Source organism: Scatophagus argus, chromosome 5, assembly GCF_020382885.2.
Source record: "Scatophagus argus isolate fScaArg1 chromosome 5, fScaArg1.pri, whole genome shotgun sequence".
In the NCBI taxonomy this organism is placed as follows: domain Eukaryota; kingdom Metazoa; phylum Chordata; class Actinopteri; family Scatophagidae; genus Scatophagus; species Scatophagus argus.
This window is the reverse complement of record NC_058497.1, coordinates 19704791-19725023: the sequence shown is the minus strand read 5'-3', so window position 1 is coordinate 19725023 and position 20233 is coordinate 19704791. Positions and strand designations below refer to the sequence as shown.

Sequence of the window (20233 nt, the reverse complement as noted above, 5' to 3'; positions counted from 1 at the left end):
ACACCGAGTCAAGAGACAACTAATAATCTGTTTAATTATGTGTACATTAAGCAATTTTATTGGTAGGCCTGGCAAAAAAATTCAGAAAATAGACAACAGAGCATTTTATGTGGCAGTCAAAAACTCAAAGATATCCGATTTGCCTATGAAAATGGGGAAAAGCACCCAATTCTGGCTGAAATTAGCAAATTTAACACTGATGTTGTTGTGTAGCTGGCATGACAGGATCATTTCCCTGCCTTTAACACTCTTCTCTACTGGGGTTTCACTACAATTTAGCATTTGTCACCATTTGACATAATTGTTGTTTTTGGAAGTGCTATTGGGCAAAAGTTACGTAGCCTCGCTATAAAGTAATGGTTTTACATTTTGGAAAACACACTCATTCACTTTCTTGCTAAGAGCGAGAGGAGAATAGCACAAGTCTGCAGTCTCAGATCTCATGAAGCTGGCACAAGCAGCTTATTAGCCTAGCTTAGCACAAAAAACTGGAAACAGCTGGAGATTTGGTGAGATTCAGAGACTCTGCTTGGCAGATTTCTTACCTTGGAACAGATAACAGTTTAAATCTTAAATATAAAGCTACAGCTAGCAGTTGGTTCGCTTAGCATTCAAACTGGGATAAAAAGAACATCTATTTTACCTTTAGGCTGATTCAACTGCTGATGGTAGCTTCCTGTTTACAGTACGGAATAATAAATAATTATAAACAATAATAAATAATGAATAATTAGCATCAATATTTTCTCCCAACTCCTGGTAAAAAACCAAAACAAAACAAATGCTACTTCCTTAAGGTGAACCATGAATTGTCCAAAATGTTGATTGATTGATTGATTTACCAATAAACTAATGTTCTCTATGACAAAACAAAAGGCCACAGAGTAATAAGTCAACAATTAATTTTTATTTCATCGAGTTTATGTGATTTTGGTTCTGTAGCAACCCACTGGATAATTCTAATGAAGTGCAATTGTACTCAAGCCGGTTACAGTAGAGAGCAATGACAGGCACACGTTTTGTGCAAATTTAACAGCATTGGAACGACTCCTACATATACACAGCAAAAATACATGCCAGAGGAAAACAATACTAAACCAGTTTACATTGACAATAGTTAGGAAGACTTCCCGCCAACACACTGTCTATTCAAGCTAGCACTTGAGACATACACATTTCACCCACTGTTGGATTATGGGAGAGGAAAACTGAGTAAACACTCAGTCTTTAGCGAGAAATGTGCAGCGTCCTCCAACTCTATGGACTAAATCCCTCCAATCTGCCCTCCCAAAGAACACGTTTCAACAGAATCCAAACACTGTGCATTGCCATTTCAAACTAATTATACTTACATGACAAAACAAAAACCCCAAATCAGTGTGCTAGACAGCTGCTTTAACAAGTCCCAACTCCAAACGCTTTGTCTTTCCTGCATGTCTGGCAGTATACTGGCAATGCAAACCAAAATAAAGGTTGGGGGTTAATGCAACTCAAAAGTATCACAAGCCTTACAAGATGACACAACCACCTGAAACACAAGGGCATTGGTAGCCTTGGTGGAGTTGACTGCAGGTGTTTTTTTTTTTGTTTGTTTTTTTTTTAGCTAAATCACCATCCTAACGCTTCTTTATAGCAATTACTGGGACAACACGCACACACGTCGGCTCAGTCCAATATCTACATACTCAAAATGACAGTTAAATCATTTAGCTTCAAGATGAGCTTCTGTTTGTGTCTGGTGACAGTAAAAAGAAATTATGATTATTATCCTCAAAACATGCAGAAACACAGGATTTTAAGACTGCAATCTAGGCAGGCGAGTCAGGAAATTTTGGTAACCAGTCGGTAGTGTTGTAACTCGGACATTACAGGCTAAGGTCTGTGTATGTGAGCTTTATTTGCTCTATTGTCCCTCACAGTGAAAATTGTAAGAGCAAACAAAACATCCCTGGAAATGCTTACACTGACTCGTGTTTGTTCCAGAGCGTCAAGTGTGTTGGATGTCGTGACATCTTTTTCTGAGAGCGGCTGCTAAAGTTTCACGTGTGTTGGGGATTTCTTTTTAAATCCAAATTGAGGATGCTAAAGGTTTTGTACCTGCATCTACAGACAAAAAAAAATATTCATTTTTAACTAGTACCACAGCAGTAATAAAGCAAACTCATGCTGTATGTTCTCCTCGACACCAAAGGAGGCCGTGTAGTAACTCATTCGACTATTTTGCCCCATAAACCATAACTTTTCATGATCACACATTAAAATCTTGATAATGAATTGTTAAACTGGTGCACGCAGTATGATTTTACCATCTAAAACCACAGATGGAGTCTCATAACGGTGTGGAAATGCCACTTGTGAAGGAAAGCGCACGCACCACTACATTCTAAAGCTTTCCTTTATTATACAATCAAGGGCCACGTTGAAATCTTTTATAACCTAGAATTTAACGGCATCAACAAAAACTACTTCAGTTGCATTCAAATGGCAACTATCAAAAATTAAACTTACTGTAACATACATATTAAATAGTGTATAGTCCATGCAATTGCGCACGGCCGGTTTTGCATCATTATGGTATGTCATTATTAGTGTATGGGAGACATCAGCCACCAGTGCATTTCCGATTTAGGTTTAGGGAGAAAAACTCCTCAACACCCATCAGAACCTTCTCAGCCAGACTTGAAGAGCAAGATGGCCACTTGGCCCAAGTAGAAGTAAATGAAATGCTTCGTCTCGTGAGTGACGTAGCTGCCGAAGTTCCTCCCAACGATGCAGTGCCAGGTGGGGTTATACTTCTTGTCAAACTCCTGAAAGAGGAGACAGACAGGGAACACCAAATCAAAATCCAGAACCAATGGCTGCAATCTACAACTCCAGTCTTACAGACCACAAGCGAGGTCGCAGCTTCCACTGAGAACACTTTCGTTGGCTATTAACGATTAATCGATAACAAGTAATCAAATATCGGGCATAATTTGCCAGAAAATAATGCAAAATGCTCTGAACACAAAGGTGAAGTCTTAAAACTGCTTGTTTTATTTGACCAACAGTCAAAAGTCCAAAGATGTTAAGTTTACTCTCATGGATGACATTTAAAAAAAAAAAAAAAGCATCAAACGGTCACATTTGAGAGCCTGAAATCTTTGGTGTTTTTGACTGTCCAATCACCAATCATTTCAGCTCAGTATTTAGTAATTTGGAACGGAGACTTGTGGACTCATGACCTAAGTACTAAAAAATAATCCTGACAAAAGCCCTGAGCTTCAGAGCCTGGTTGTCTCCACGCTGACCAAAAATAGATCAAAGAACAAAAAGGTTCTGAATCCGCAGATCATGTGCCAATGATGCAAGCTCCACTTGGATCCATCCATGCACCCGTCCTGTCTCACCTTCTTGATGTAGGCTGCGATGTCCTTCTCTATGTTGTACTTCTCCATGGCCTGGGTGGCACAGTCCACCGCGTCCTGCTGCATGTCCTCGGACATGTCCGCGTTCTTGATCACAGCTTTCCTGTCGGTCATGGCTGAAGATGATGAAGGATGATGATGGTGATGCCTGCCGAGGAAGGAAGGAGCACGTTCACTCAGGCTGCACCGCACTGCAAATGAACACCGCACGTGGTGATGGGGATGGTTTAGGCCAGCCGGATCATCGCAAACATCAGCCATACGCAGAAGACTGGCCGTTTGGCACCGCGTTTTCTCTCGTGTGCACTGATTCCAGATCAGTAACTTGCGCTCATGTGTTTCTATCTTTATTCTCAAACTACACACGATGGCCTGAGCGTTGCATAGATTGGCTGCGAAACTTGATACAGGTGGAGTTAAATTACGATACTTGGCAAAATCACTTTTCGATGAAAGCAGCTTATGCGGCAAGAGAGCAAAACTATCAAAACGCTGTCAAATGATCGGCTCGGGCGAAGGCTCGCCAGCTGTTGTCCACATACAGATGAAGTAAGACACACAGTAAAAGAGCTCACCATCACAACAGAAAGTCGAATGAGAAATATGGCAAGACATGCAAGTCAAATCTTTTTTTTTTCTTTTTTTTCTCCACGTTTTCTCACCTTTTCTTGGAGCCGCTTGAAAATACTTCTTTCAAAACAATTAAAAAAAACGTATTTCACCCAGCCAGGGGGGTGAGGTTTAGAAGATGCTGCGGCTAATTGCTTTTTAAAGATTTACACAATAAGCATGTAGGTAGGTTGGCTCTCTGCTGTGCTGCTCCGACAGCTCCCCGCCCCTCTGCTGCATGCCGCATCCTGCCATTGGCTGAGCCGCAGCCTCCCCGTGTGTTGCAAGCGTTTTTCTCCAGCTCCTGTCTGCCGGCATCTTATTTCATCCCACAATGCATCATTCACAGCACAGACCAGTGACTGTGGGCTAAAAGGAAAGGAGAGCGTAGCTGCAGGTGGGTATCGTCTGACTGTGCGTACAGGGTTTTTCATCAGTCACCGTCACAGCTGAGAGATGCTGGAGCTGTGAATACTGAGCACACACACACACACACACACACCGGGCTTGTGTTGGTATGTTATTTTACCTGCAGCGTGGCTTTTATAGAGCAAAGCAAGCTATGCAATTTCCTAATTCAGGGCTCACTTCAGTTTGAGTTTTTAAAATGATTCACGTGGGGTTAATAATTCAGGTTTAAGCCATGTGCTGGGCTTTAATTATATTGGTGAAATTACAACAAACAAAAGTGTCCTGGTTTGAAAATGTTTTATTGAAAATGCTAAGAGAAAAAGAAAGATTAAGCAAAATAAAACATACAAACTACTCCCAAATAAAACCCTCTCCCAACCGCCCCAATTTTTAAATTCCTTCATACCAGGCATCTACGATTCCATCCTTTGATCCAACTTCCTGGTCCTCAGTTTCGTTTTCTTGTAAAATAAAGCCATTACCACTGAAAAACTTTAAATAGGCATGTGGGGGCCTAATAGAAAAAAAGTTGCTCTGGGACTCCCGTTAATTAGTTCTGAATTCAACTCTCATTTGAATCCTGGAAAACTGATCCCGTTCCGAGCATCCATCCTTGCCTATCCCTTCCCTAATCGATCCACTCATCCAGCTCCAAGGATTGGGATCCACTGAGCCACTCCTCCAATCAAAACCTTGAAATACCAGGAAGAAAATCAGAGGCAGACTGTTAGAATAAAATGTCAAGATTTTTGGGCCTAATTTTTTTTTTTTCCATTTTGAGCACTCATGTCAGATCAAGAAAAAAAATGCCACTGAGCACAAAAACTAGCATTCCCTGAAGTTAAAATCATTTTAAACAAAGAGGACATTTAAGTTAAAAGTGGGACACTTTTTGCAACAAAGTAGTGATTCAACTTTTTTTTAAAAAAACATTTGACAGCAAAGATGTTACACTTACATCACAACACTTGATCTAGGACTGCTTATTCTGTCACAAGCCAGAGTAGCATGTTAAAAACTGTATATATAACAAAGTACAGCACATATGGCTTTGTTTAATGACATGCATGATATGGCAACCTATCAAAATGTTCAATTTATGGAATATGAAGCGTACCATGGCCTCGACCTGATTGCTCCTCAATTAGATGTCCTATCCTGACCATACAAATGAAATGTGCTCCACAATGGTTTTATTCCAAATCACTTTAATCCTTCTCTTCAGATGTCTAAAGGAAGACACAAGGGTAAAATACAGTTAAGCATCAGGCTCCCGATCCAAACAGCCCACCCCACATATCCAATGAGAAGCTTTTTTTTTTTTTTTAAAGAAAGAAATAAACAAAGACAAAACTCAGTTTTCAACACTTGCAAAAACATTGAGTGCAGGTTGTAACTCAAAGTTTTTGAAGTTCAACACAGCACAATTTCTACTGTTGCAAAAATTGAGACAGAAAGAAGGGGGGGAAAAATGACAGAGGGTGGGGAAAGGGATGGGGGGGTGGGGGTGGGGCACATCTACATACCAAGATCATCCACAAGGACATCGGGACATGAAATGCAAAAATTAAAAATCAATTGCTGACATCTGGAAAACTCATAAGAGGTAAAAACAGGAGGGTATACATCAAAAGGGAAAACATTGGTGGTAGAAAGGTTTAGGAACGGGAACGAGAGCGGCTGTGACGAGGCGAGTAGCGGGGCGATCCTCTGCCACGGCCACGGGAATTGCTGCGGCTGCGGCTGGCACTGCGACTGCGGCTCCTGCTCCGGCTGCCACGGCTTCGGGAGCGTGATCTTCCATAACTTGGGCTGCGGGGACCATCTAATTTCACGCGAATGTAAGCGGTCTCTCCCTGGCGGACACAAGAGAACTTGACATTGAAAAGACAACATTCCTTCCTCTGGTGGAAAGACCATAGATGGAAATGAGGGCCAGGTGTTTTCTTCAAACATTTAGCACTTCCTGAAGTACTCACCTCGACACAGCAAAGTAACATTATCCATGACAATCAAATCAGTACACATACCTCATGTGAGCGGAATTTGGTGTTGTCCAGCTTTCGAACGGCATAGGTCATGTCTTCTTTGCGCACAAATTCTACGACTCCGGTTCCATCTCTGAAAACGTCGGCGTAGCACACGTCGCCTGCTTCACGCATGTGGTCCTTCAAGTCCTGCCAGCTGCCACTCTGTGGGAGTCCTGAATAACACAATAACAGTTATCTCAGCTGACACTTGATAAACTTGCCATCTCATGTGTGAAAACCTCCTGCATTTGTCTCAACTAATAACTAATTTGTTTCTCAAAATCGTAGCTGCAGGATTACATGATACATCAGGAACTCAATTAATGTGATATGAATGTTAAAAAGAGGTGGAAACCGGTTTAGCCTATACTTAACAATATGGGCTGTTTCATTCTTTTTAGAGGGAGCCTTCTATACATTTGGAAACAGATTGAGTACAAACAGATAAACAATCTCATCAAGCCTGTAATTACTGAGATCAAGTCATACAGCCACAAGAGACTGGTAGGAAACATTGGTTTACATATTTTCAGCAGTAACAACATGAAAATACCATAATCATGTATCTACTTGCATGGTTCAAATTTTATTCTACTCTATGAGTAATATGCTTTCCAGCCAAGTCAAATTTCAAAACTATGTGCATCAAACGAAGAAATTCATTTCTTTTTGACTTGAACATAACTATCTGCATTTGTCATGAGTAAAAGTGACGATAAAAACCCCGACAGTCACATAGTCAATTTTTAACGCCCCCCACCCACCCACCCCACAATACACAACAAACTGAAGAACGGAAACTTAGCACAGCAATCAGCCCTCCTGGCACCACATACGCTACCTGACTATTAACCAAGTAAATCACTGACTAGTTTGGATGCTTACCAGACACAACGACCCTGTACTCTGAGCGCCTGGACGGGGGTCCATATCTGCCTCTGGGAGCTCCACCGATCCCACCGAAACCGCCTCTTGAGCCTCTGCCGCTCCGAGGAAACTCCACACGCAGTCTGTAGCCGTCGTAGTCATAACCATCACGCCCATAGACAGCATCATCAGCGTCCCTGTTAACAAAACAGCTTAAACATTTAACACACGCACAGAAATACAGTCACGGACGCAGTCAGCCATGATAGCGGCTAGCTTGATCTGGTTTACGTTTACTAATCCGCCTTGAATAAGTGCACGCAATTCAAGTAATGTGGCTCAGTCCTTTTAGGAGCACAATTTACTCTTGGTCGTTACAAAGAACACATGGACATAAATACTACACAACATGGCGTAATGTTTTAACTGCATTAAGAGTACTTGCACACAAGCCACACACACACAAGGCTAAGTGGATGTTCGTGTCAACCAACTACTTGAACATGCCGTGAAGGATGCAGTGCAAACATTAGCATAAAAGCGTCGCTTTTTAAGTGATAAGGTTAAGCTAAAACTACGTTCGGGGCAGCCGAATAATGCAAAACCGAAAGCAAAAGATAGCATACACCAAGTGTTTGGCCAAAATCTAAGTTTAAGGGGGACCAGTGAATAGTCTGAGCCCGCGAATACTGTGTTAGAGCACGAGTTCGTTAGCCACACAATGGAGCTGCGCTTGGCCTAATAAGCTAAACGTTAGCTTAACTCCTCACCTAGGGTCCTCGAACTCAATGAAGGCAAAAGGAGGCCCCCCTCTTCGGTTCTTCAGGTCGATATCTCGAATTGTCCCATATTTGTAGAAAACGTCTTCCACATCTTTTGTTCGAATATCAGGAGGAAGATTTCCCACATAAATTCGACAGTCGTTGTTCCCAGCAGGGCCTCGCACAACACCCGACATCGCTGCTAAAGGCTAGCTCGCTTCTCAGACTAACGTTAACGGTTTGCAAGATCCCCAGCAGTTAGCGCAGCCGCACTGAGATTAAACTCCAATCGCCCGCAGATCGTCGACCAGAAATAAGAAAGCAGCCAAATAGGCGCCGGGTTACTCTGCAATGTGCAGGATATTTTCTGGACAGACCACACTCTCAGTATGAGGCGCTCTCTGCTCCTGCTTTTCTTCAGGAACGGTGCTCCTTTACCGAGGCATTCACGATTACCGGAAATGCTTCGACCAGAGCTGACACATCCGCTTCACAAAATAGTCCCCTGATTCACCAGGTATACTGATCAGTTAATCATGTCTTTGATATGAGTGTGATTGAAATAATAATAATAGCCCACTTCACTGTTTTTTTTTTAATGTATTGGCGTATTAACAGCAACAGTCCACATGAATAAAACAATGTATTAAACTCACCAGTTGGCTTATTTTCACCATCATAGTCTTCCTACTGGAGAAAAAGTAGCGGATAGCGGAACTTGAATGCAGGCAAAAATTGAAGTGTACATTCAAGTCCAATTTGTTAGATTCCTGTTGTGGATTTTAAAATAAGAAATTGCTCTAAGACCCCTTAATCACAACAGGCGTCTTACATTCGTGTTACATTCAAAAAATCGTAGCAAAATAGTTACCTTGAGCTTCCTAATAAATCACTTTGTGTCCACTGAAACCAGTTTCTGTTGTCATCTGTGTTTCTGTAACTGCTGATGTTTTCTTGTGCTTTAGTTTTGTCTATTTGTGTGTGTTTTCTTGTTGCACTGCGCTGTGCTGAGCTCTCTGGACCATCAGAGCTCAGACTGTACAGGCTATGAGACTGAAATATAAAAACTGTCCCACAGTGATGTATAACATAAAACAAAATGTCCACACCAGACTGAACCTGAACGTTGTTTTATTGTTTGAATGCTTAATTTGAGCTATAGTTATCAGACTAAGAGCAAACTCTGTTCAGAATGACAACACACATAACATCATATTGTCAATGACTCAATTACTGTTGTGTTGACTATTCTTTCTGCTCAGAGAGTGAAGCTAATTCTGTTTCAATATTTCTACTTGTGCACGGCGACTAACAAACCTCAAATACACACACTCATACACAGAGATGCTTTGAAGAGATACTTACATGTGATAAGATGTGAGTAGTATGTCAGAAATTCACTCTTTGTTATTAACTTTGCTGTGATATAGACTAACATCATTGTTCTACAGCAACAATTTCATAAACATACAGCACATGGAAAGTTAGTATTTGTGATACGTAGTATGTCGTTTTAGTTTTAGTTATGAGTCTATCACAAGGGCACACTGTGCATCCATAACAAAATTAAAGCCAACAACTTCCATTCAATGCATGCATTAGAAATACCAAAGGCCATGTTCTGATTGTCCTCATTTGTCAAGGCAAGAAAACATGCTGTCACTTGTTTTCATGTAACATCATCATGAGTGTCAGAATTCTGAAGTGACTTATTTATTAATCCTTGTTGCGGTAATGGGAGAACACAGCTCTAATTCAAAAGTGGCTTCTCAGTTTATTCAGTACGCATAACAGGAACCATAGTTGCGCTGGCCAACATCGCCATAGTTATCGCCACCAGGGTACCTCCCCTGACATGCCAGACTGTTCGCCTGGGGACAGAAAAGACAATTAACACTGGTCATCATCATCGTCACGCTCACTTATCTGCAGAAAACAAGAGGTGGACATACCTCTGCTCTCTTGATGAATTGCTCAGTTGCAGTTTTCTCGTTCTCTTTATGTCCTCGCCACGCTCTGAGTGCAGACACCTGCAGGGCTCGGCCAAAGGAGAACGTTAGGATCCAAGGTTTGGCCAGAGGGCAGTTGTTGATGGCATTGAGGTGGACAGTGGCCTCTTCTTCACTCTGACCACCTGAGAGAAACGCCACTCCTGCGGGGAAAAGGAAACATCGTTCTCATTTTGGTTTTGTAAATTTCATGCCTAGCAGTGTAAAATCCTCTCCTGACACGACAGCTACCTGTGACGGCCGGGGGAACGGTGCGGCGCAAGACGGTGACAGTTGCCATAGCAACCTCCTCTGGGCTGTACTTGGTGGGGCAGCTGTGTCCAGCGGTGACCATGTTGGGCTTGAGGAGAGTGCCTTCCAGGTACACGTGGTGGTCCGACATGGCTTTGTACACTGCAGTCAGGACCTGCAATGCCACAGAGAGTTTAGCACATCTGAAATTTTCGTTCTTACCGTACTTCCTCTCTGTCTCACTTGTCATTACCACGTACACACATGGAAGAAACCCACCTTCTCAGTGACATACTGGCTGCGTTTCAGGTCATGATCTCCATCAGGCAAAATCTCGGGCTCGATGACGGGCACAATGCCATGCTGGTCGAGGAAGGAGAACACTATCAGAGCAATACAAAGACACACACACAGGCTATGGCAGTACATGGTGTTGCTTTCTGACCTGCTGGCAGATACTGGAGTAGCGTGCAAGAACATTTGCGTTCTCTGTGATGGCCAGTTTAGATGGGTTGGTGTCGCTGATTTTGAGAACACAGCGCCACTTTGCGAAGACAGCTCCGTCCTTTTTGTATTGTGCACAGCGCTCTGACAAACCATCTAGGCCTATGGAACAAGTTTGAAAACACATCTGTAAATTGTCTTGTAACATGCACTTTTTTGGGTGATATCAGTGATAAGAGCAGTTAACCTGACGAGTCTGACCCTGTGTGGTGGTTTCTCCAGCTGTTCCTGGCAGGGGCACGACACCTTTGTCAACCTGAGGAGCAAGGAATAGAGAAGCACCAATCATATTAAATTCTTATATACAGAAACAACTAATAACCAGTTGAGAATGTATTAACACCTTGATGCCAACCAGGACGCCCCTGTCCCTGATCATTTTGACAAAGGATACGCCGTTGTCAGAGTGCTGGTACAGCGTCTCATGGAAGAAAATGACTCCTCCGAGGCAGCTGTTAATGCGATCGTCAGCACTGAAGAGAATCTGCCGGAACTGTCTGCGGTTCTCCTCCGTGTTCTCCACCCCGACCTGAGCCAGACGCTTCGCCATGCTCCCTGTGATGAGCACATTATATGAGATGTTGATGTCCACAGCGTGCACTCTTCGGACTGGGCGGCCTTTATTAGTGTCTTTATTAGTTAACGGGATTCATGTGTTCCAGAGTTAGAAAAGAAAGAGTGCTACACACCCACAGACTCATCTGCAGCCAGGATGCCCTTCCCTGGAGAAACTATGCGTAGAGCGTTCTCATGTAGCTCCCTCTTCTGCGCCTCGGAGAGCGTGGGGAACTGGTGTGTCATCCTGAGTGGTGATTCTCCTAGAAAATGTGACCTTACGATTGAATTATTCACTTTAAAATCATCAAAATATATCAAGTATCATCCATCCATGAAACCTGACATAAAATGTTAAGTCTTTCATATCAGCTTCAATAGATCCAAAACCATGAAGACCCATCGAGTGTCTGGGTATGCAAACCAACCTTATTTTTTTTTCACTTCCTGTGACTGGAAGTCATAGGAATTAAAGCACTCATAATTTACCAAACATTGCCAAAAACAGAGAGATAAGAGAGGATCTTCTTTTTTAAGATCCTGAGGTGAATTTCACATGTTAGAGCGCAAAAACTGGTATAAAGAGGTTGGAAAAAGATACAACAGAGACTTGAAAAGTTAATTAAAGTAATTAAAGGAGTTCTTATTTTATTCAAGATGAAGTGACATTTAGAGCTGCTGCAAGTAAAAGCATATTGGTTTGTTGCGAGTATAATTTAAAATTAGAATATAAAGTCCATTTAAATGCTCATGAATGAATGCTCCTAATTGCCCCCCATTGTGGTTACATATACATCTGTATACATCATAACAGCTTCAGATGCAGGTACAGATTTACCCACCAAAAGTCAGTGAACCCTAAATTTAATTAAATAACCCTAAATTTAAAAATATTAAGGATTAAAACAAACAAACCAAAAAACTATTTTAAAGGGACACTTAGTTAAGGCCACAAAAACAGATGAGCAGTTAGGTTTCCTACCTGGCAGAAAGTGAAACCAGATGTGTCTTCTCCACTGATGAGATGAAGACTGACAGAGACTCTCAGCCAGCTCTAGTTTGTATCCAGCTCAAGTGTGTCACACCTCGTAAGTCAACACCCCTGGGCGGCGCTTGCACGCCCACCTTTGTCCCATATAAATTAGAAGATTTCTGATGAATCATTGTTCTATTTAAATAAAGAATGGCTTTTTTGTCATGCAGCTGCTCGTTTATTATGCTGATATGCCCACTTAAGCATTCCTGCTGTCACCTTGCATTCAATAACTCATTCTGGTGCTTTTAAACTCACAGTTTTGGTTTAAATTGGATGTTAATATCAACAATTATTTTACCACTTGAAGTTTTACATACATATCGTAGTTGTTTAACTCAACCATGTTGGTTCCCGCTCCATATTCAGGTTGATTTTCAAATAATAAATAATGTATTCTGTCAGCACCCCTATAGCAACCCAATTTAAGCATTTAACCATACCCCCGCGGAGTGCTATTTTTATTTTAATTAGTGAAAATGTGCCCTGAGGAAAGTTTCAAGTCTCCTGATAATTTGGTCTCCACCATCGAATTCACTGGGGTGTTTCAGTCTCAGAGCAATTCATGCACTCACTGGCTTCTTTCCGTGAGCTTTAAACTGTAAAGCATATGATGAAATGTGTCAGAAATAGAAATCATTTCCAGGTTCCACTCAATGTAAATGAACATGGTAATATGGCCCAATTTAGACAAAAGAAAAATGAGGTCAGCTAAATCATTTCCCATTTTGAATATGGAATTTTCAGCTTTTTTATATACAAGCTTGCTATTTTATATGCTTTAAGAGATAACGTGTGCTTTAAAATACCAACATTTTCATCTTTCGAATGATATGTCGAATTATCTTCATCTGCTTCATTGCATAATAAGATACATTCAAGAAACTGCATGTTTTCTGTTGCACGTTCTGTTATGTAATGTCATTATTTGGTGGGACTCAGTGGGACGGCTTGCTGGCAGTTCAGGGGACTCCTCTCTTCACTATTGTGGGTCAGTGTGCCTCTGGAACCAGATATGGGTCAATGGACTCCCTGCCACCATTACAGCCACAACACAGACATGGTGGACCTGTCTAAGACAAGGGCCTGAGAGGGAATTCAATGTCAGGAGGCTCTGGGAGGAGGAGTTGGTGCACTCCCATTCAGGAGATACAGATTTAAATAGATATGTGACTTCCAGAAGTACAGCAATTAAACGTGGCTGCCTCCACCGGGACACTCAATTTTTTTTCTCTGTTACCTAATTAAAAACATTTAATGATGATACTTTATCTGGTCCTCAATTTTCTGTCCTATTAAGGTTGTCCTCAATGGGTTGGAGAGTGCTCCTCTAAATAGGTCAACCCAAGGCTGAAAGTTGGCCATAATGTATCCAGGTACAATGATCATATCTTAACTGAACCAGAATAAGACACTTTGTATGTTTTGCTCTGCAAATACAACAGCAGGAATCCCACAGAAGAATTTAAAAGCGATAAGTTCAATGTTTATAGATGGTTATTGTTTGTTCAGTTTAATGCACAGTGGTTAGGAATGATTTTCTAAATGTAAAGAAAGAGAAGGCCCTAAGATGAGTTCTTTGTCTTACCCATAATCCTGTTAAGATATACAAATTAAAGTTGTAATGTTTAGTTCCGACCTCCAAAAGGACCTCAGAATGGGATTATTTTGTCATCTGTCTTTTCCAAGATCCAGGATAAACTTTAATTCTCAGCTTTTAAGCCAACAGCGACATGAAGTCTTCAAACTACATCGATGTCTTCATCACAGCATGCGATGAGGATACAGCTGAAAGCTTCAGAACAGCTATCGAATGCAGCTTGAGGTGAGTTTGTTCTGTCTACTGACATGTTATATGCACATTTAGGGCAACAGGGTGGTGCAGTGGTTAGCAACTGTTGCCTCACAGCAAGAGGGTTCCAGGTTTGAATCCTGGTCTGGGCCCTTCTGTGCGGAGTTTGCATGTCCTCCCTGTGCCTGCATGGGTTTTCTCCAGGTACTCTGGCTTCAAGATGTTTTTTGTTTTTTAATGTCAACAATTAACATTTTTATGTTGTTTCAAATCAATAAGTATGATTTTGTGAGAAAACCTACAATTGTAAATGTGTGAAATGATGAGACAGTGTCGCTTTTGCATTTTTAATGATAACTGTCAGACAAAAAAAAAAACACACTGGAATGATGACAAATCTCTCATGCTGTGGTCCGATGACCAGCTTCAGGTGTCACTTAGTTGTGTTTGTGAAGAGTAGTCTATTTATTATATATATATAGTAAACAACAGCCATATCAGTTGGACTGCAACATTACACAAAGCTTATGCAAATATTTAATGATGACACTGAGTTAAGATACACATAACTACCCCAATATTATCTGAGTGTATAATAAGATTACTTTTGGATAATGCACACAAGTACACATGAGGGCTGGGAAATCAGACAGATTTTAACAACACCAAGGAGTGCAAAATATTTATTTACAACATCGAAATTTCATTTCAACATTTAAGGATAAAATCCCTAAAGTGATTTAATAGAATTTGAATACTGAAATAAAAAAAGATAATAATTTTAAGGTATCCCACAATATTAACAAATTACTGAATGACAGCAATAAAAATGTGGCAGAACAACGGCCACAGTGGGTAAAGTAAAAGTAAACAGCAGGTAACAAGTACATACTGTATATACACTGAGGAAATGGGATCTTTTTAACCCTGTGAAAATGGGAAACTAAGTCCATGACATGTGTATCAGAGAAATATTCATACCTGCAGTGTCTCTCATTTCCAGTCAGCTTATGTACTCGGACACAGAAACACAGCCCCGTCTTAGGCTTCACAAGTCTGCTCTGTGGCTGGGCTCAGGTCCACGTTGGCCACAGTGGGAGAAGGATCAGTGGATGCTTTTGTAGGAGAATAAAGGATTTGATCACAGTCAAAGTTGTCTACGTAGTCCAATGACAGGCCTCTCCTTGCTTTGGCTGCCCAATCAGGATGAGCCCTGAGCTCGAGGATGACGTCAACAGGTGCCCTTTGAAGGATGAGAGCGTCGAATGAAGAGCCATGAAAGAAGGCCTGCATCCTGAAACGCTCCACGTTACGAAGCCGATTCGCTGGATTCTTGCACAAAAGCTGCATCGATAAAAAGGAATTAGAACAGACAAGCAGAGGGATCACAGTGTATAAGTTAGAGAGAGGAGAATGGCATTTACAAACCTCGGTGAGGAGTGAGATCAGAGCAGAGCTGCAGCTCTTAGGTAGGACATAAGGAAAATCTTTGACTTTATTCAACATGCTATTGTGGTCCAGCTCTGCAGGTACTGGAAACTGCAAAAAGGAGAAATCACAATGACCAATACTTGACACAGAACCAGCTTTGGAGCTAATAAATATTGAGTTTATGTGCTCCCACCTCTCCTGTCACCAGTGAGAACAACATGATGCCAAGGGACCACCAGTCAGCAGCGTGGTTGTATGGACCCCCACCTAAAACTTCAGGTGCTGCTCAAACAGGAAGCAGGAAAACAAATATGAACACAAGCTCAAGATGGATGACATGAAAAGTGGGGATCACAGAGACAAAAACGTTTGAACGTGGAGACAAAAAAGCAATGCAAAGGTTTTGAGAAAAATTCTTGTTCAGAGAACCCAAAGCAGTAACATCTGAGGTGGATCACAGGTGCATCTTGTTCGTAACTGGGTCACCCGAATGGGAACAAAACGCAGGTGGGCCTCAGATGCAGTGAAGAAAAACAGCGAAGCTCAAACGCTCTCGGGAAATATATTTCATTTGTAGGGAAATGAAACCAAACTCTCACCCATGTACTGGATCGTCCCACATATGGTGAACGCTCGTCCTCCTCGATTCAGCCGCCGCGAGAGTCCGAAATCAGACAAACGAAGGTGACCTGAATCAAAACACATGACTGATGTGCCTCAGCAGCACACTGAATCAGCAGAAAATATTTCTGTGACAGTCTTTAATTATTCCATTATGTTTTGTGTTGTTGGTCCTGCTTTTAGGTACAACACTTATGGTCAGCATATTTCTTATTTTAATGTATCGGTTGTATCTGCATTGTGCTTTGTTAGTTTTTGTACTCTTTCATTTGTTGTCACCCGTTTCACTTGTGTCTCTGTTGTGCAGGATTCAAAATTTAAATAGTTTAATCTGACAACAGACTCTCTAACTGTTTGCACAGACCCGAGGCAAAAAAGAAAAATAGACAAGCATTACCTTGGTCATTTAGAAGAATGTTCTCCATCTGAAAAAAAGTAAAATTATTATCATAAAAGAGTCAGAAATGCAGGATGAAAACATTACATGACTCTCCGCACCAGACAAGTTGCAGTTTGCATCCATGTGTGTCATGGACATGTACTGAGTGATGGAGAGCTTCATCACATGGTGCAGCACCATCAGCAGAACCACTGAGCTTGTTGTGGACTACAAAGCTCCAGATGTGGACGTCGCTGTACTGAAGATCCATACGGTCAGCACAGTTTCGAGGTGGACACCCAAAATTAGTGTCACCAATTCAGTTTCTGACTTAATGTGAAATCTGGTCCCAATCTGCCCTTCTGTTCCTCAGTTCTGGTGTTAAATAATGGCCGTAAAATATAATGATGTCACAGTGAAGTTGGCCTTTGACATTTTGGATATAAAATGTCATCACATCATCATTTTATCCTATTAGAAATTCATGTGAAATTTTGTCACAATTAGTGTTCCTTAAAGTGTTCCTGAGATATAACAAGAATGAGATGGACAGACGGACAACATGACATAAAAAATAATACCTTTACATCCCTATGTATGATCCCTATGTCGTGTAGGAATCCTGCAAATAACAAAGAGAGTACAGGAAGTAAGAAAATGTAACATAAATACAACTCAAGCAGGATGTCTGTGTGAACACAATCGACGCTAAAGCTCAGTATGATGAACTCTTAATGTCTCTGAAAGTCTGATGCGCACTAACCGAGCGCACTGCCCAGCTCTGCAGCAAAGAGGCGAACCTCACGCTCCCCAAACTGGCCCTTCAGCAGCCAGCATGTGTGCAAGTCTCCAAGGCAGCAGTAGTCGCACACTGCAGAGAGGATGAGACACACAGATACTTCTTGTCTCTCTGAAACATGAATGAAGCATGCCAGCATGTTCTGAAATAAAACATCAGAAAAGAGGAAACCACGAAGAGGAGAGAAAAAACAAAAGATTTGCTCGTCACATCGCTGAAGGAGGGAGGGAGGATTAAGGTTGAGTTGACGTCATACTATTCTTACTCAAATTTGAGTTTAACCTGCTAACACCACTTAAAAAATCAATAAATTGTGGATACAAACTGGAAAGCCATGCAGGCAGTCGCACTGAGCTTTACCCAGCACTCTCATTAGATGGCAGTGTACCTCTTCAGCATCCAGTGCTGAGATTCACGAGGATTCAGCAGCACAATCTGCTTTGTGGGACCACGAGAGGAGAAACTCCTCAGAAACAATAAAGAAGGGAAGGAGAACAGAAGGGGTGAGGGCTGAACTGTGCCATCACGGTTTATACTTATTAACTCACTAATGAAGAGATGGTGCTGTGTCTGCCAGCAGTCCTGCAGATTGTGGATAAATGGGTGTTTGAGCTGCCGCTGCAATGCAACAGTCGACACACACACACACACACAAAGGGACAGTGAACATAACAGTGAGAGATGGAAAGTGAACTTCCTACAGTCCAGGTGATGCCCTATAAAAGAGTGAGGACTAATTAACTAATTACCTACATGTGGCGTTCAATGACGAGCCCAGACGTTGTGAACACATGCTGCACAACCTCTATACAGTCAGTTATGGAATCCTTTGGGGACTTTCAATGGCAATTTCCTCTCTCACTTTTTAGTGCGAGTAGCTACATTTAAAATGAGCTATTTATCTTTTAATTGTCGAGTCACAGCACTTCCACTTACTACCTTACTCTTAATTTTTGTTTCCAACTGATTCATGTTTGCAGCTCGTCCATAAGTATAAGAGCAGCAAAGTAATGGCACTTTGACCGACTGGTAACTTTTCCCACTGCTGATAATTTCACACTGTGATACCTGAATGATGACTTCTTCCTTGGACTGCTTCACCACTCCATGCTTCAAGATCTCTGACTTGGCTAAAACCTAAGCAACAGTGAAAATCATTAAACAGAAAATAAAACATGTTTTATAGTCTTACATAACGCTGTTGTAGAGGTGATTATTACCAACCTTAACAGCAAAGGTCTTATCTTTGAAAATGTCCCTCACTTTCAAGATGGGTCCATATGAGCCTTTGGCTATGAAGCCCAGGATCTGTGAGCACAGAAGTACGGTTATCTCACCATTTCCACTACTTTACTTCTTAATTCTATTGAGCAGGCTTGTGGTCCTGAGTACCTGGAAATGGTCTCGTCCAGAAAATTTACACCGTGGGAACTCAGGCAGAAAGACAGAGAAGAGAGTCCTCTCTGCGCCTGACGTCTCAGCCCTGTCCCCCGGAGGCAGCAGGACTCTGGGGACAGGCGGCCCCGCGGGCTGAGAGAATACAGCCGAGTGTCCGAGTCTCTGAGGGACGGAGACCCCCATGTTCGAGAGGAAACCATGACTGAGCCGACGCTGAGCAGCTGGTCCCTCTCCCTGGATAATAAAAGATGTAGTTAAGTGAAATGACCAAAATACTGTACTTATTTACACGTATGGGGCACTTTGTCCTCAAACTCCAATACATTGTGAAGGGGACTGTTTTTATTGTAGTTTTTTGTCAACTACATTAATCTCACAGCTGTAGTTACAATTTTACATTAAAAATCTACTATGATCAAGTAAAATATGATGCATAGAATAAACTACTTAGAAGTACAGTTGCTAAAACAATATTAAGATGTTGCTCAAGTTTTAATGCATAAGTAATAATAATCACAGAATTGAATAAGTAATAATAAAACAATGGGAAAGAGCCTTTCTGCTGCACGCGTATTTCTTAAAGCACATTTTTTAAAGATAAAATTGAATATCTTTAGACTCTGACTAAACTGATAAATCTGACAGTTTCTTTCACCGCTGCTTATAACGGAAACACCCAATGTCGTCTGCAATTCTGTTTAATGATCCCACGAAGTGTAATTTACAATTTCAGCACAAAATAATGAAATCCTCGCAAATATTTTATACTCACGACAGCTGAATCTGACTTTACCTTCTGCAGCCATTTAAATGAGCGCTGCACTCAAACCAAACAGCTATTGACCCCGAGCTGCTGGTCGGAAGGTCAATAATCACTTAACAGCTAATCAATATCTATTTCTGACCAGACTTCACTTCGCTGGACAGGACCGACTCAGACATCTTGTATCACGGATTTCACGCTTTTTTTTGCATTTAAAACGACCTTAAGTTTTTTATATTTCACTAACTTTATTTAAAAAGAAAAGTCCCCGGCAGCAACTTGTATTAATTCTTTAAAACGCTTAAATATTCCGGCACTGTTTTAGCTCTCGTCCACATCCTCCCAACAACATCAGTGATATTATCTTGTAAACAACACCAAAGAGAGCGAATCAGGTTTACTCACCTTACTGCTTCTACTGATGTCGCTGCCCATCAATGAACCGACGAATCTCACACGAGAACAAAGTGTGAAAAAGCGACAAATTCACTTCCTCTCATCGCGTCCTCTCGCCGTCCCGTCTCAGCCATTGCAGCATCCACGTGTTTGTGAGTGTGTGTTTGTGTGTGTGTGTGTGTGTGTGTGTGTGTGTGTGAGTGTGTGATGAGATAGAAATGTTTTGCAGTCATCCAG

The 20233-nt window shown here is 41.6% G+C and overlaps 4 protein-coding genes across 6 annotated transcripts; all 4 read right to left on the bottom strand.

Annotated features, from left to right (window-relative positions):
- Positions 1-885: 885 nt before the first annotated feature.
- Positions 886-5464, bottom strand: dynll2a (dynein, light chain, LC8-type 2a). Of its 2 annotated transcripts, none has more exons than XM_046389493.1 (4): positions 4834-5464; positions 4070-4490; positions 3390-3598; positions 886-2807 (listed from the first exon to the last, which is right to left on the bottom strand). In XM_046389493.1, exons 3-4 carry the CDS (start codon positions 3519-3521, stop codon positions 2670-2672), a joined length of 270 nt encoding a protein of 89 aa, XP_046245449.1. In that variant the 5' UTR covers positions 3522-3598; positions 4070-4490; positions 4834-5464; the 3' UTR covers positions 886-2669. The 2 variants fall into 2 exon arrangements, with proteins under 2 accessions (XP_046245449.1, XP_046245448.1); XM_046389492.1 differs by having other exon boundaries at positions 3390-3555.
- Positions 5465-5618: 154 nt separating this feature from the next.
- On the bottom strand, positions 5619-8545 carry srsf1a (serine and arginine rich splicing factor 1a). The gene is made up of 4 exons (XM_046389491.1): positions 8095-8545; positions 7343-7521; positions 6458-6630; positions 5619-6283 (listed from the first exon to the last, which is right to left on the bottom strand). Exons 1-4 carry the CDS (start codon positions 8280-8282, stop codon positions 6086-6088), a joined length of 738 nt encoding a protein of 245 aa, XP_046245447.1. The 5' UTR covers positions 8283-8545; the 3' UTR covers positions 5619-6085.
- Positions 8546-9205: 660 nt separating this feature from the next.
- aldoca (aldolase C, fructose-bisphosphate, a) lies at positions 9206-11643 on the bottom strand. Its single transcript, XM_046388572.1, has 8 exons — positions 11519-11643; positions 11173-11384; positions 11031-11085; positions 10771-10931; positions 10605-10688; positions 10326-10500; positions 10038-10237; positions 9206-9956 (listed from the first exon to the last, which is right to left on the bottom strand). The coding sequence occupies exons 1-8, from the start codon at positions 11628-11630 to the stop codon at positions 9864-9866; spliced, it is 1092 nt and encodes a 363-aa protein (XP_046244528.1). The 5' UTR covers positions 11631-11643; the 3' UTR covers positions 9206-9863.
- Positions 11644-14544: 2901 nt separating this feature from the next.
- rskra (ribosomal protein S6 kinase related a) lies at positions 14545-20173 on the bottom strand. 2 transcript variants are annotated; one of them, XM_046389480.1, is made up of 12 exons: positions 20006-20173; positions 18832-19071; positions 18664-18747; positions 18508-18576; positions 17988-18057; positions 17404-17511; positions 17222-17262; positions 16659-16686; positions 16240-16329; positions 15834-15922; positions 15638-15748; positions 14545-15553 (listed from the first exon to the last, which is right to left on the bottom strand). In XM_046389480.1, exons 1-12 carry the CDS (start codon positions 20033-20035, stop codon positions 15251-15253), a joined length of 1263 nt encoding a protein of 420 aa, XP_046245436.1. In that variant the 5' UTR covers positions 20036-20173; the 3' UTR covers positions 14545-15250. The 2 variants fall into 2 exon arrangements, with proteins under 2 accessions (XP_046245436.1, XP_046245437.1); XM_046389481.1 differs by lacking the exon at positions 20006-20173 and adding an exon at positions 19631-19997.
- Between the last annotated feature and the right edge of the window lie 60 nt (positions 20174-20233).